The sequence below is a fragment of the Hydra vulgaris genome, chromosome 10 (genome assembly GCF_038396675.1).
Source record: "Hydra vulgaris chromosome 10, alternate assembly HydraT2T_AEP".
In the NCBI taxonomy this organism is placed as follows: Eukaryota; Metazoa; Cnidaria; class Hydrozoa; order Anthoathecata; family Hydridae; genus Hydra; species Hydra vulgaris.
The window spans coordinates 29,345,001-29,360,108 of NC_088929.1; the positions used below are offsets into that span (position 1 = coordinate 29,345,001).

At 26.9% G+C, this 15,108-nt stretch overlaps 1 protein-coding gene across 1 annotated transcript in view; it reads left to right on the forward strand.

Annotated features, from left to right (window-relative positions):
• The window catches only part of LOC105845573 (transmembrane protein 180), a 95,997-nt gene that overhangs the window by 41,924 nt on the left and 38,965 nt on the right, over positions 1-15,108 (forward strand). Inside the window, exons 7-9 of the mRNA XM_065807738.1 lie at positions 3,151-3,286; positions 11,023-11,085; positions 15,045-15,073. Of these exons, the coding sequence (XP_065663810.1) occupies positions 3,151-3,286; positions 11,023-11,085; positions 15,045-15,073 (228 nt within the window). The remainder of the gene's footprint in view (positions 1-3,150; positions 3,287-11,022; positions 11,086-15,044; positions 15,074-15,108) is intronic.

Consider the following 15,108-nt stretch of genomic DNA (forward strand, 5'->3'; position numbering starts at 1 on the left):
ATTGGCTGAACTTGCTGACATTAACCAGGAGAACTCATCAACCAAAGAAGCTAAACTAGGAATTTGCTTATGAATGTTAAGTTCAATTTTCAACAATTTTTCTATATCTTTTTTTTGCGTATTTTCAGTTTTAAAGTAACATGACTTTGGTTTTGGAAAGTATAATGTCGCATTTTTTTCTTTTCTTTGAGTGCAACACCATCATCCAGCAAGGCTAAAGGAATCAGAGTTGAGTCAAGATACCATGTATGTTTAAATAAAGAATTCAACACAGCATCAACAGCAAATGGTTCTGCACATACTGTTTTATACTGATGCATTTGATGAATAGCAGTTACATCCATAAAGGAGCTTTGATTGTATCATTTGATTGCAGGTACCACTTTGCATAGAAACAAGCTATAAATTCAGTTATTACCTTAATATGTTCTCTATTTTTTTTGAATAAAATCAATTTGAGTTGAAAGAATTTGCATTTTTAAATAATATATAGATTTCCCAAAAAATCTTGCATGATAAACCACTCCAGTTTTTTGAATTTTATTGATAGAAGGAGAAAGATAGCTGACCACTAGCTCTGCAAGTTCTTTTCTATCTTCCCTTACAATATTATTTCTCAATAAGTAAGATCTACAATACTCAAGAGATTCTGTAGCAGATTTTTCAACAACAGTTTCTTTAATTTCATCCCAACCAAATTTTACTAACATCGATGGGTTGTACTCAAAATTAGGCTGCTCAAACAAGTTTTTGAAATGTTCAAACAAAGGGTTATTGGGGGCTGTAGTTTTTTTATTTGTTATAGCCTCACAAAAGTGTGTGATTCTCAACTCAGAAACATGATGTCTTCAAGCTAAAAGAATTAGATATTTAACTCAGTATATATTCTTATTAAAGGTCCTTTGTGTATTCCTGAATTGCTTGATCAAAACAAAGTAATCCAATCTTTGATTCGAGATTGTACTCTTTTAGGAGTTTCATTACACCATTGTACTGATCTTCTCCAGATGAAGAGGGTAATTGCATAACTCCGAGAAGATAAGACTCATTATCAATAGTTGCTATAACAGCAAGTCTATCATGGTTTAATTTTTTTTTATTAATTTTAAAAAGTGTCTTTCCGTCAAAATGTCTAATGCATGGGTAGGGAGAAGCTTGGATGCTAAGTTTGACATCTTCTTTAGCAATAATTGCCATTTCATGAGCTGTTTGTTTCATCTTTCTAGATGCTGTTGACCTACTGCAATTTACATTTGTAAGATCAACCCCAGAACTATTAAGGATTGCAGCAGTAACTTTTGTCAAAACATTAGTAATTGTGGCAATTAAAGCAACATTACCAGAAATAATATCTTTTGGGATATCAGCTTTTATAAGACTACTTGACTCTATAGAACGCCAATATCCTGGTTCAAAATTGGAATCAAAGGATGAATCTTTGCTGGTGTCTGTACCAAATTCTAACTCTGAACTTATTTTTACTGATTTCTACAGCATTTTTTATAGATGGATTTCTCTTTTTTGTATTCTCCGAAATCTAAACAGCATACATTATAAAAATAAAAATTAATGTACCCAAAATAAAAACTAATGAAAAATTGGAGAAGAGTGAGCAATGAGAGGAGAGTTTTTAAATTCAGAAAAGAGGTTTTTAATATGGATTTATATTATAATATATAATACCTTCTAGCTATATTTTTTGTCTTCAGGCCCTTGAAATAACTTTCTGTTGTGTTCTTGATTGTATAAAAATTCTAGGTCCTCTTTCCTATCTAGGTCTGATCTATTCTTGTCCTTCTTTATCTAGTTTTGTAAGTCAGCTATTCCTGCCCAAAAGATTTTTCCCAGCTCCTTTCTAAAGTCTTGTTGCTTTTTTAATTCTAAAGGCGACCTCCAGTGCATGTTTTTTTTTAAATTCAAATATTTTTTGTTTAACTTATTCAGCTTTTGTATCAAGTTATTATCTGATTGAAGCGGGAATCCAACTTTAAGCCAGGGACCCTTGATTTTGCTTAGAATACACCTGCAATGTAGTTCAAAACATCTCTCGTATTTTCTGTCTTTTTTTACCGAGCATGCAATTTTCATTGACTTTTTTGATGTTTTAGAAAGCGTCAACTTATTAAAAGCTATGTGTTGTAAAATATCTAATCCAGTTGGCAAATGATCAACTAAAGTTAATAACAAAAATATTCAGGTTGAGTTTGCTCTTGTACAATGTGAAATCTTATAGTTATAAGATTTCACATTATAAACTATAATCTTATATCCTAAACTAGATATTTAAAATTAAAAAAAGCTCAAAACAAATTCCTTACTTGGTTTGCTGGTTTCACTTTCTCAATAATAAAATGTTTTTTTTTTTCGTTTTTATATTTCGCTTTTCATTGCCACTTTTTAATAGTTTCTTACTTTTATTTGCACTTGAAACTTTCATTTTTTGTGACTCTTCTTTGTTTTCAATTAAATTGTCCATTATAATTTTTAAAACTATTTTAAAAGAAATGACATTTACTAATTTAAAAATATGAAATGAAACTAAGATGTTTACTGCAGAATTTTGCAATATACATTAATGTTAATTTACAATTGTCAGTTTTTTCTTTTTACAACTTTTAGACAGGTAATAAAATTGTTTATTAAGTGAGAACAAAAGAAAAAATGCAAACAAAGTACACAAATCAAATAACAAAAGAAACATTAATAATTAATAAATTAAACGATGTGAATATAAACAAATAAAATAACTACAAATTATTGTGCATTCTTTTGTTAAATGCGCATATTTCCTTTTTTTTGCATAAAATCGTTTTCAATTTAAAGAACTATTAAGAAAAATCACAGATACACATCAATTTAAAAAAAAAGTATAGATTATTATGAGCACATTAAAAAAAAAAAAATTAAAAATATTAAGATTTACCTTGTGCTCAAAGCCTTGCTACGAGGGTACTATTTGGGGCATTTTTAGGGGGGTTTTGACGCTTGAGCACAAGATAAATCTCAATATTTTTGATTTTTTTTTTTTTCTAATCCTATTTTTTTTATATTTGCCCCAAATTTAGCTTGTTGTGTATTCACGTTTTTGAAATTTTATTTTTTTGAACACCTATAATATATAGACACACATTACTATTTTTTATATTTCAGATGCAAAACATACACAATTTTCAAATCACTTGTGTCGTAATTGCATTATTAAGTTGGTGTTTGATGTCATATACAGGCTACAACATAAAAACTTCTGTTAATCGTTCTTCAGATGATGAGATGGATTCTAAAAATAGTGAGTTAATTTCTAGTATGCATTAAACCTACATAGTGCTAAAAAACAAATAGTACAATTATTTTGTATTAAAATTCTATAAAGTTTTCAGAAAATTATAGTTTTATTTCTTAAAGAAAAAAGCTATCAGTTATATAAAAATAGTATAATATTGATGTATTCACAAATTGTGAACTATAAATTCATATGACATCAAAGTATCATATTTGCTTATGAAAATATCATTGCGCTTAGTTTCATCAGAAATATTTACCTAAACAAATAATCACTCAAATAACAAAATTTTCAGAATATAGACTATAAATTAAATTTAAATGTTTAGTTGGACCACTTGAATTTAAGGCATCAATTCTACTATCTTTTGTTTCTTTTAGAAATATTTTCTTCCATGATTTGGACATGGTTATTTTCGTTTTACAAGATCATTTTGTCTTGATCCCTTATATCCTGGTTTAGAATGTATGGTAAATGCTCAATGGAATTAAGGTTTAGGGACTAGGCAGGCTATTCAGGCACTAATATCATTTGAATAATATCTTTTGATCAATGCAAAAAATCATTCTTTTGATAAAATTCCTTTGTTGCATTGCAGTGTGTCTCGGGTCATACTGCAGTGCAACAAAGGAAAATTATCATTGTCTTGTTAAAAAACAAAATTTTATCTGAATCTAAATCAAAAAATTTCTGAATATAAATGGAGAGCTTCAATTTTTTACTTTAAAATGTTTATATACAATATTGGCTTTTATAGTTGACTCGATAAAAGTAAATTTTCTAGTTCTGTGCCAAGCCATTGATGGCAACATGAGAATTTTCACTGTCTTGTTTTACTGCACCTCTCATGCAACACTTTTTGTGGGCATGTCCACCTACTTATTTGTGGGCATATCCACATACTTATTTGTGGGCATGTCCAAAAATTTATTTGCAAAAAGTAATCTTAGTTTTATGTCTTTGTTTCATATAAGATTTTTTGCGACATGATCTTGATACCCTTGCTCTTAGATTCTATTTCAGATAATTTTATTAATTTGAAACAAAAATTTTAAGCAAAATTTATTTATTAAATTATATTTAACGCTATGATTGTTTGCCTAATGTAGTTTGGATGTGACAAATTTCCAATAATATCTCAAAAAAATTTTTTTTTAATTTCTGAAAACATTTTTTTGAGCAATATAAAAGTCTCCAGCATAGTTATATTGAGTTTTAAATATTCTTTCACATCACGATACTGAGTTCTAAATATTTAACCACACATTTAAATTGAACTCTTAATATTCTCTTAAGACTCATTAGCAACTCAAGCGGTTGTTGACTAAAACAAAAAAAATAAAAAAAGTCATGCAAAAAAGTTTTCCAAAAGTTTTTATTTAAAAACTTTTTTTCTTGTGTTTTTGATTTTTAAAGAAACAAAAAAAAAGCTGCTGCATAAAGGTTTTCCAAAATTTTATCTAAAATAAATTTAAAAAAAAAACTTTTTTTACAATTTTTAATGCTTTTGTTCGAACAGATTTAATTAAAACAGCAAATTAAAAACAGGAGAAAGTTTGATTTTTAAAGTACAACTATTTGTCAAACAAAACAAATAATTCCTAATCTCCATAATTGAAGCTTGGTTTAGCCTATTTAGGAAAGATCTAATCAGTTATAATGACATATAATAGTTTAATTATGTCAGGCAATTATTTTTCTAGCTATAACTTGGTAAACTTACTGAAATACCATCTGGTATGGTTAATAACCATTTTATGAAGAATTTTACGATTTAATAGGAGCAACAGACATTCAATAAAGTTTTGCGTATAAGGCTGCTGTAAAGCTTAAAATGTTTTGTATAAACTGCAATCTTCTAAATTGGGTCAAAACCTATGAAAAATCAATACAGCAAGCCTTCCCAAGAAGCGTGTGCGGTCGCATTCCTTGTTTGTCCTCGTTTAAAGTAATTTTTTAGATAACTTGACTGTTTTTATATAGTAAGCATTTTAGGAATTTGCCAAAAAGTACGAAGGAAAAAAATTAATACTATGTGATATAGAAAATCTAAAAAAATAAACTAAAAAATTAAAAATAAAAATTTCTGTCAAAAAAATAATATACCTAAATATTTTACTGTTTTTTTTTATTTGTTTTTTTTTAGTGCATTTGTTCTTTTCCACTACCAATGTTGATACAAGTTGAGTAAAAAAGCATATAAGAACATAACAAAAACAAAAACATTTTTTGATATGCAATTTATTCGCAACTTTTGTCAGTCAGTATATTAAGGAAATACTTTATTCTTTGTGCTAGTAATACAGACAATTTTTAAATTTGTTTTTCAAATGTTTTTGCTAAAATTTACTGTTTTTATTAATGCACAGGAAAGCAAGAAAACTAATTACTATTTATTTCTAAAAATTTAAATTTATTTTTTAAAAGTTTTTTATGTAAAAAAATAAAAAGTTGGTAATACTTATGTTTAAGTATAAAACATTTGGTTGTTTTCACTACCCCCATTAATATAGTCTGCACTTTTGTTGGATTCTCCAAATTGTGTATTTAAACCTGATAGTTTATTTCCTGGTGAACTTTTGTTAAAGATGATGCTCCAAAAGCTTGTGGGTTAATGTATTGTTTGCTTACTGAACTTTTTTAACAAAATTTCTAGGAGCCTATTAAAAACATTTTTTTAAGTTTTTAAATACATTTTTTCAAACAGAGCAATCATTATGTTCATTATCTCCAGTATTTTGTATTAACCCCTTAAGGACCATTCCCGAGATATCTCGGGTCATGCTATATGGTCCAAAAAGACCGAACCCGAGACACTTCTACTCATAATTTTTATAACAAACACTTCTACTCATAACACTTCATAACAAACACCACTTCATAACAAACTTCATAACAAACATAACCACTTCATAACAAACACTTCTACTCATAATTTATTTTATGACACTTCATCTAACCTAAATAATCTTTTTCAAAATAAACTTGACAATGATAATATTAATTGTAAATACTATGATACAACAGAGTATAACAAAGCTATTAGTATTGATTCAAAAACCTATTTACATGTAAATATATCATCCCTGACATATTACCTTGATGATCTAAAACTTCTGCTTTCCCTTATGAATAATAAACCTAATATCATTGCTATATCTGAAACTCGCTTAAATCGTAACATAACACTTAGAACTGATATTGCTTTAAATGGCTATGTCTTTGAACATACTGATTCACATTCTAATAAAGGAGGAACTATTATATATATAAAATCTGAATTAAATTATAACTTAAGACCTGACCTCATAATCCAGAACAACAAAGAACTAGAATCAACCTTTATTGAAATTTTACTGCCATCAGAAAAAAATATTATTGTTGGTTGCATTTATCACCACCCATGTATGAGCACTAGTGAGTTTAATATCACTTATATACAAACCTTACTTGACAAGTTATCACTATAGAATAAAAATATAGTTCTTTTAGGAGACTTCAACATTAATCTTTTAAAATATGACTCCTGTAATGATGTTTCTAACTTTCTAGATCTTATGTGCTCTTTCTCCCTCTTCCCATTAATTACTCAACCAACCAGAATTACCCCAAAATCAAAGACTCTTATAGATAATATATTTGTAAACTTTCACACTCCAAGTACTAAATCAGGCAACCTAACAGTATGTCTTGCTGACCATCTTGTTCAGTTCATATCCTTTCCATCCAAGAACTTAAAACAGTCTTATTCCAAATTATATCGTAGATGTTTTAAAAATTTTGATAAAAAAAGTTTTTTAAAAGACCTTAAAGAAACTGATTGGCTTTCAATAAACCATTTAAACTACTGTGTTAATAACTCTACTTCAACCAAAAAAGCTAATAATTCTTTATCAAAGCCATGGGTTACTAATGGAATCATTATGTCAATACAAATTAAAAATAAGTTGCACAAGAAGTTTATAAAATGTAAAAATGAGAATTTAAAGCTACAATACTTTCAAAAATTCAAATATTACAGAAATCAAATTAGTAACCTACTGCGATACTCAAAAAAATCATATTAATCAACCTACTTTAATGAAAACTTAAATAACCTTAAAAATACCTGGAAAGGAATAAGGAGTATTATTTATATTAAATCAAAGATCAACAATAAAATAGATAGTTTAAATATCAATAATAAAACTATAACTAACAAGAAAATAATTGCAACCACTTTAATAAAAACTTCTCTTCAATTGCAGATAAACTTTCTAAAGAAATTATACCTCCTAGATTTCACTTCAGCCACTATTTGAAAAATCAAAATCCTGATACTTTTTTTATATCTCCAGTTACTCCTCAAGAAGTAAATGACTATATTTCCCTCTTGAATCCAAAAAAAAGCACCTGTCCCAATAGCATTCCTTCAAAAATAATGACCTTAGCATCTCAAGAATTGAGCTTCCCCTTGAGTATTATAATAAATAAATCTTTTCAATCAGGGATATTCCCTGACTTATTTAAAGTTGAAGAAGTTGTTCTAATTTTTAAAAGCGGCTGTAAACAAGGTCCATGTAACTATCGGCCTATATCCTTACTCTCAAATATAGGTAAACTAATTGAAAAATTTATGTATAACAGGCTGCTCAGTTTTTTAAATCTATCAGATAGCTTATATAGTCTGCAATTTGGATTCCGAAAGAAACACTCTACTAACCAAGCACTCATAGATATAACTGAAACCATACGTGAGGCTTTGCTGGTGGAGTATTTGTTGACCTGCAAAAAGCTTTTGATACTGTCAACCATGAAATTTTATTATCAAAACTGTATCATTATGATGTAAGGGGAATTGCACTGAACTGGTTTAAGTCATATCTAAACCATCGTCCACAAAGTGTTACTATTGGTAATATCTCACCCACTACTAAGTTTACATCTATAGGTGTTCCTCAGGGTTCAACTCTGGGTTTGCTTCTTTTCCTTATCTACATAAATGATTTAAACACTTGTATTAAATACTCAAAGGTGTATCATTTTGCTGATGACACTAACCTTCTGATTGTAGATAAGTCTTTAAAAAAGCTAAATAAGTACCTAAATTATGACCTGGCATCACTGGTTCAATGGCTGCGATCAAACAAAATATCTTTGAATGTCAAAAAAACTGAATTAGTTCTATTTAAACCTCAAGGCAAAAAAATTACCAAAAAACTTAATTTTAGAAATTGTGGTCAAAAACTAAATATTGTAGATAAAATAAAATATCTGGGCATATTATTAGATGAAAATCCTTTGTTCATTCAACAAATTAAGTCCGTATCAAACAAATTAAGTCAAGCAAATGGAATGCTTACCAAAATAAGGCATTTTGTGAATAATAAAACCCTTGTGAATATTTGGCATGCTATTTTTAACTCCCACCTACGCTATGGTTGTCAGATATGGGGACAAAGTCCATCCATTTATAAAAAAAACCTTATAAATCTCCAGAATAAATCTTTAAGAATAATTCACTTTCAACCTAACAGTTTTAGTTCTGACATACTGTATAATCTTTCTAAAATTTTTAAGCTTGACGAACTTATCTACTTATCAAACTGTGTTCTTGTATGGGACATTGTCCACCATAATGCGCCTAGCTGCTTCACTAGCTATTTTAAATTCACAAATGATGTTCATAGTTATAAACTTAGGTCTGTATCTTATTGTAGTCTTTCTATGCCTTTAAAACAAACACACAAGTATGGCATAAAGTCAATTAAGTATCAATCAATTCTATGTTGGAACTCTCTTACTGTTGAAAAAAATATTCTCCAAAATATCAAATAGAAATGCCTTTATAACCCATGTAAAAAAATTTATCTTCAGTAAAAATTATCAATGAACTATCAGTTATGCAATCACCCCCTAGTTATTCTCTATAACTAAATTTTTAATATAATAAAAGTAACATAGAAATAAATAAAAATAACTCATAAATAAAAATAAAAATAAGAATAAAAATATAAAACCAAAAATAGAAATAAAAATATAAAACCCATAAAATAGAAATAAAAATATAAAACTCATAAAATAAAAATAAAATAGAAATAAAAACATAAAAATATATAAATGTTCATTTAGCCACTATCAAGTACCCTCATTTTCATCATCCTGTAAAGTTATATGGCTTTAAAATTTGTGGCACTACTAAACCATATAACATGTAATAAATAAACAATAAACTATTTTCTATGCAATCGTCCCGCTTAATTCTCTATAACAATTTTTTTTTTTATCTTTTATTTTAATTCATATTCAATTTTTCTATACTTAAAAAATACTGGATCACAACAAAACTCCTATGACTTCTACTTTTTTGACTCTTCTTCCTTTCTTTCCTTCTTTTTACTGTTATATTTTTTGTTATTGATATTGTTATGATTTTTATATATATATATATATTTTTTGCATTATCCTTATGATAATCACTATAATATATATAGATAAATATATAGTAAAATATATAGATAGTACTTATTATATTACTGTATTTAATATTATTATTACTATTTATTACTATTATTATTACTATTTATTTTTATTTATTTTTTATTACTTATTATAATTATCATTATTATTATGCTATATTTATACCATCATAGGTCTTTACACGTCATCAGTTTATAACTGTTTATAAATGTCCGCACGATTGTATATATATACAGTTATTATTAAAGTGAAAATATATTGATTAGATTTGATTTGATTTGATAACTCGGGCAGTCACATATTTTACGTTTCATTATGTATTAGCCCGAAATAATTCGTGAAAATAATCTTATAACAATATTATTATATTAAATCAACTAAGAATCAATCAAATTAATAATATTTAGATTTATAACAGGCTTTTTTTTTATTCTTAATATGTCAATATCTAAGTTCTAAGCATTAAAAAAAAAATTTTTTTGGTGCATTTATTTGAAAAAATATTGGTCCTTAAGGGGTTAAGGTTGGAAATGGGACAATATAATGGAAAAAATTTCAAGCAATCATCAAAAGTTTCTTTCATCATTTCAAAATTTATCAATCAAATAATATATTTTAAAAATAAATAGCATCTTATTTTCTTATTTTCCTTATATATAAGTATTGAGAAAAAACGTCAAAAATTTTTATAATGCGAAAAGACATGAAAATGAATAAGTATAAGAAAAAAAGTTAACAAAATTTCTCATAAGGAACATAGAAAATTAGTTTCTTAATTATACACACTGATAAAAATCTTGAATAAATTGCCTATCAAAACTTTTAACTGTTTTTAAATTGTTATAAAATATATGTATCAAATTCAGTCATATGACTTGTATCAAATTCAGTCGCTAAAAATAAAAACCTATAAAAAAAAATACAAATTCAAAAATCAAAAAATCTTTTTCTTTTTCAAATTTTCTTTTTTTAATTATTAAATTTTTGTAGTTTATTTAACTAAAATTTAATATTTCGTTACAATTTTGTTTCCTATTTTTTAGTTTTTTTTTCTTTTTTTCTCTTATGCAAACTGTCGTGGTCAGTGTGTCGTGGTCAGTGTGTCGTGGTCAGTGTGTCGTGGTCAGTGTGTCGTGGTCAGTGTGTCTAAAAAAATTACTTTAATTACTAAAAAAATTAATCTTTCGTAATTAGTTATAATGACTGCAATGATATTAAATTTATATATTTCTTTACTGTTTATATAAATTTTTTAATTATTTATATAGAGTTTTTATTTTCAGGAGTAGAAAACTGGAAATCAGCAATGAAGCCATGGCTTGAAATTCTCAAAAATAAAAACTTTAGTAAAGTGAAAGTTTGATTTTTTTATTATGTTAAAAAATATTTAAAGCTTTTTTCAAATTTTTTGTATTTCACAATAATTGCTTATATTGTATTGACTAGCATAATATTTAGCAATAGAAAAACTTTTATGAATATTTTAGCTCTTTGGTCTGCAAAATAACTTTTTCACGAAAGACCTAATAAATTTTTTGAGCATGAAGAAACAGTTAGAGTAAAGCTATGCAACTTTGCTGATTGACAATCCACACAAGGTTGATTTTTTGTTTTATTAGATTTACCACCCAAGACTCCAGAGTTAAGGCCACTGCAGTTAAGGGACTACCCTCAATTGTAGTCTGATAAATCTAATAGTCAAGGAGGTTACTAAATTTTTTGGTGCTTCAGAGGTGTAAAATGAATTTGAACCTCGAATGTCTTGATTGTGGTTAATAGAACAAGATGATAGTATGCTTGAGCAACAGCCATGGTAGTATTTGTAGAAAAGATAAACAACTTTACAGCAATGGGACAGAGAACAACTAGAGCAGTTTCAATAACATTTTCAATGCAAATTCAGACCTTGTCTAAAAGAGAAAGGGCATTATTAGAAAAACTGGCTTGTGAGAAGCAACCTTAACAGATGCTAACTTTGCAATAGATTGTATATATGGTTGTCATGATTGGCCAGTAGTCAAAGATAATCCGAGCGGTTTTTAAGTAGAAGAATCAGTAAGAATGTTGTTTGCCATTCATCAAAATAGGAATATAAATAATATTGTAATAATTATTATCTGTAAACATCAGAGTTTTGTTTGGGTTAAAAATCACAAGTCACTGCAAGCCCCAAGCCACAACAACAACAACAAGCCGCAACAGCAACAGGTCGTTAGTATAGATAAAGAACAACACAAGGCTGAGGATAGAAACTGATGGTACTCTAGAAGTTACTATAAATTGGGAAAGTGATGTCTTTCAAAAACAATTTTAATACTGCTGTTAGAAAGAAATGGTTCGAAAGTTTTATAAACTTTCCCAGATACACTATATAAAGTGAGCTTATGAATAAGATAAGCATTCCAGACTTTATTGAAAGTGATTCATGACTTATGTTAATGTTTTTATTCATTTATGCAAGACTTTAAATGTATCAACTATTCAATTATGTAACATGACATAATTATGACACATGCACTATAAAACTTGATAAATTATCATCCTTCTCTTTTAAAAGTATTTTGTATGGAAAGCCTTTGATATATCAAGAGTAATAGTCCTTTCTATCATCCAATATGTTATAATAGTTAACAAGTTAGCAATAAAAGGAGCAGATCAAAAATTCTATATTAATTGTCAGAAAATAATTTGTTTGAGTCATAATCAGATATTTTATATTTGACATTAAAAGCATTTGTGAAATAGTTTTGAGAGCAAAGAAGAGAATTATTGAGAATACTTTATGTAAGACTTTGGTAGGAATCTTGCTTAAAAATAACTTTAGCAATGGAAGCAAATTTTGATTTAAATTTTAAACTAAATTTTAAGGAACTTTAAAATGGCTTTATAGAGTTTTGGTTGCCTCATCTTGTTTCTTTTGGATAACAGGAAGGTTATGATTATGAATTTTTGAATAATGAAGAGTTCATTATTCAAGAAAAGAACTAGAGGAAAAGTTTTCTTGCAAATAGTTCTGTTAAAGCTTTTCCAAAAGTCTCTAGAACCTAATCTCAAAGATAACATATAAGTTTTAGCAGCATGAGTAAGAACCATACTACTAATGTACCATAGCGCCAGACAATACTTTTTACATTTTCTTGCTATAATAATTTTTACAGTTTCTTGCTATAATAATATGTTTGTTTCAAGAGAATTGTTGTTGTGAAAAAGATTTAAAGATAATTATGATTAGAAGTACCAAACAGCATAAGAAAGAGCTTGGAGAAGAGTAGAGGTTTAACTTAAAACTGACAAGAACCAATAAAAGCTTCCAATACCACCTAAGTCCAGGAGATTATAAAGGTGGTTTAGCTCTAAAAAGATTTTTTAAAAGAAACCAAAGAAATCAGTTAAGAATCATCACAAAGAAAATTATGAAATGAATCCAACAATAAGATAGTACTAAGAAGCTCAATGATTGGGTGAATCTGATGTAGAAAAAGTGTTCCTAATATGTCCTCAATAATAGAAGTACTTACAAGGACATTTTTCATGCACAACATGGGACTGCTAGTACACAGCTGTTGAGAGAGTTAGCCTTTTTAAAAGCTGCCATAGAGTTAATGTAATCATCAGTCAGTTTCAGAACCATTTAAATAAGTTTCAGTGTTGTACCCTAATTACAAGATAGCAAGTATAGTTGCATAACCATTACCATGGAGGTACAAGCAAATACCCATGAGTAGAGTCAAGATCCAGCTGTATCTATGTGTAGAGTCAAGAAGATCCAGACAATAAGTGGATGCAGTTAATATCTGTCCAAGATGAGTATTTTTATTGAGACACTATCTCTAGCCTATTGATACACCATCTCTAGAACCCAAAACCAGGAAAATTTTAAGTTGGAGTTTATTTCTCTTAGCTTTTGCCTCAAAAAGCAAGTTCTTCAAGGCAGTAGGATATAAAGCAGGTTGTATATTACATTTTATCAGTAATAGGATGATGATTCCAATATATTTTGATGATCCTGATCTTGACCTGAAATCATGACTGAAGTTAATTTTTCTACTTACTTATTATTAAGTTTAACTTATTATTAAATAATTAAGTTATTTAGTTTTGCAAAAGGACCTGTATAAACTAAACTTGATAAGCTATTATGCTTCTCTTATAAATGTATGCAAATCGAGGCAAAATTTACCCATATAGTATACACATGTTTAATTAGGTGAATATAGCTAAATTATCATTTTTATTTTGTTGGTGTTTTAAAAACTGGAAAACCTGATTTATTTAAAAAGTCTATTGTTTGTATTGTGTTACAAGCAATTTTTGAATATTATGTAAGAAACATATAGTTGCATAAATATTGATGTGATAGTTGCATGGCTGTTGCATGACTACTATATGATTATTGTATGTTATTTTAATTTGTTGCAGAGTAATTTGTTAACCTTCACAACACGAATAGTTTTATTGTATGGTTTATTTGATTTTGATTGGTTTTATTGTGAGTTTAATAGAAATAATGGGGCAAGACCTATTGCTTTTTGAAAGAGCAATTGACATTCAAAACCTTTTATAAAGTCTGAGATGCTGGTCTTTTTTATAACCTTTTTGTCATATTTTGACCTTTTTGTCAAGTTATGTAGAATTAAATAACACAATTTACAGTTTTTTAAATCCTTCGTTTTCTCAACTTTTTTACTTTCTAGTAAGTTCCAAATATCAGTTGCCTGCTGCTTTTACATCACTGTTAAATATGATTTATAATGCTGCTTTTTTGCTGTGTGAATTTGTTTTTAAAAAATACAATTATTTTATATAAATTTATACGTGTCAAAATATGTAAATAATCGTATACAAAATATGTATACAATTATTTACATTACTATTATGTATGTCATATATATATATATATGCATATATATATATTTATATTATATATATATATATATATATATACATATATATACATATATGTATATATATACATATTTTATATATATATATATATATACATATATATTCACATAAATATATTTATATTATATAGATATATATATGTATATTTGATATATATATATACATATATATATATATATAAATATATATATATATATATATATATATACATATATATATATATATATATATATATATATATATATATATATATATATATATATATATATATATATATATATATATATATATATATATATATATATATATATATATATATATATATGATTTTATGTTATTATTAGAAACGAATGATTATGGCATAAATATTTTGTTTTTAATAATGTTTTTTTTTTTTTAGTTTCCTTTGTTATCATGAATTTTTTCCAGGTTAAATTTTCTTTTAAGTTTTTTTGTTAAAGTTT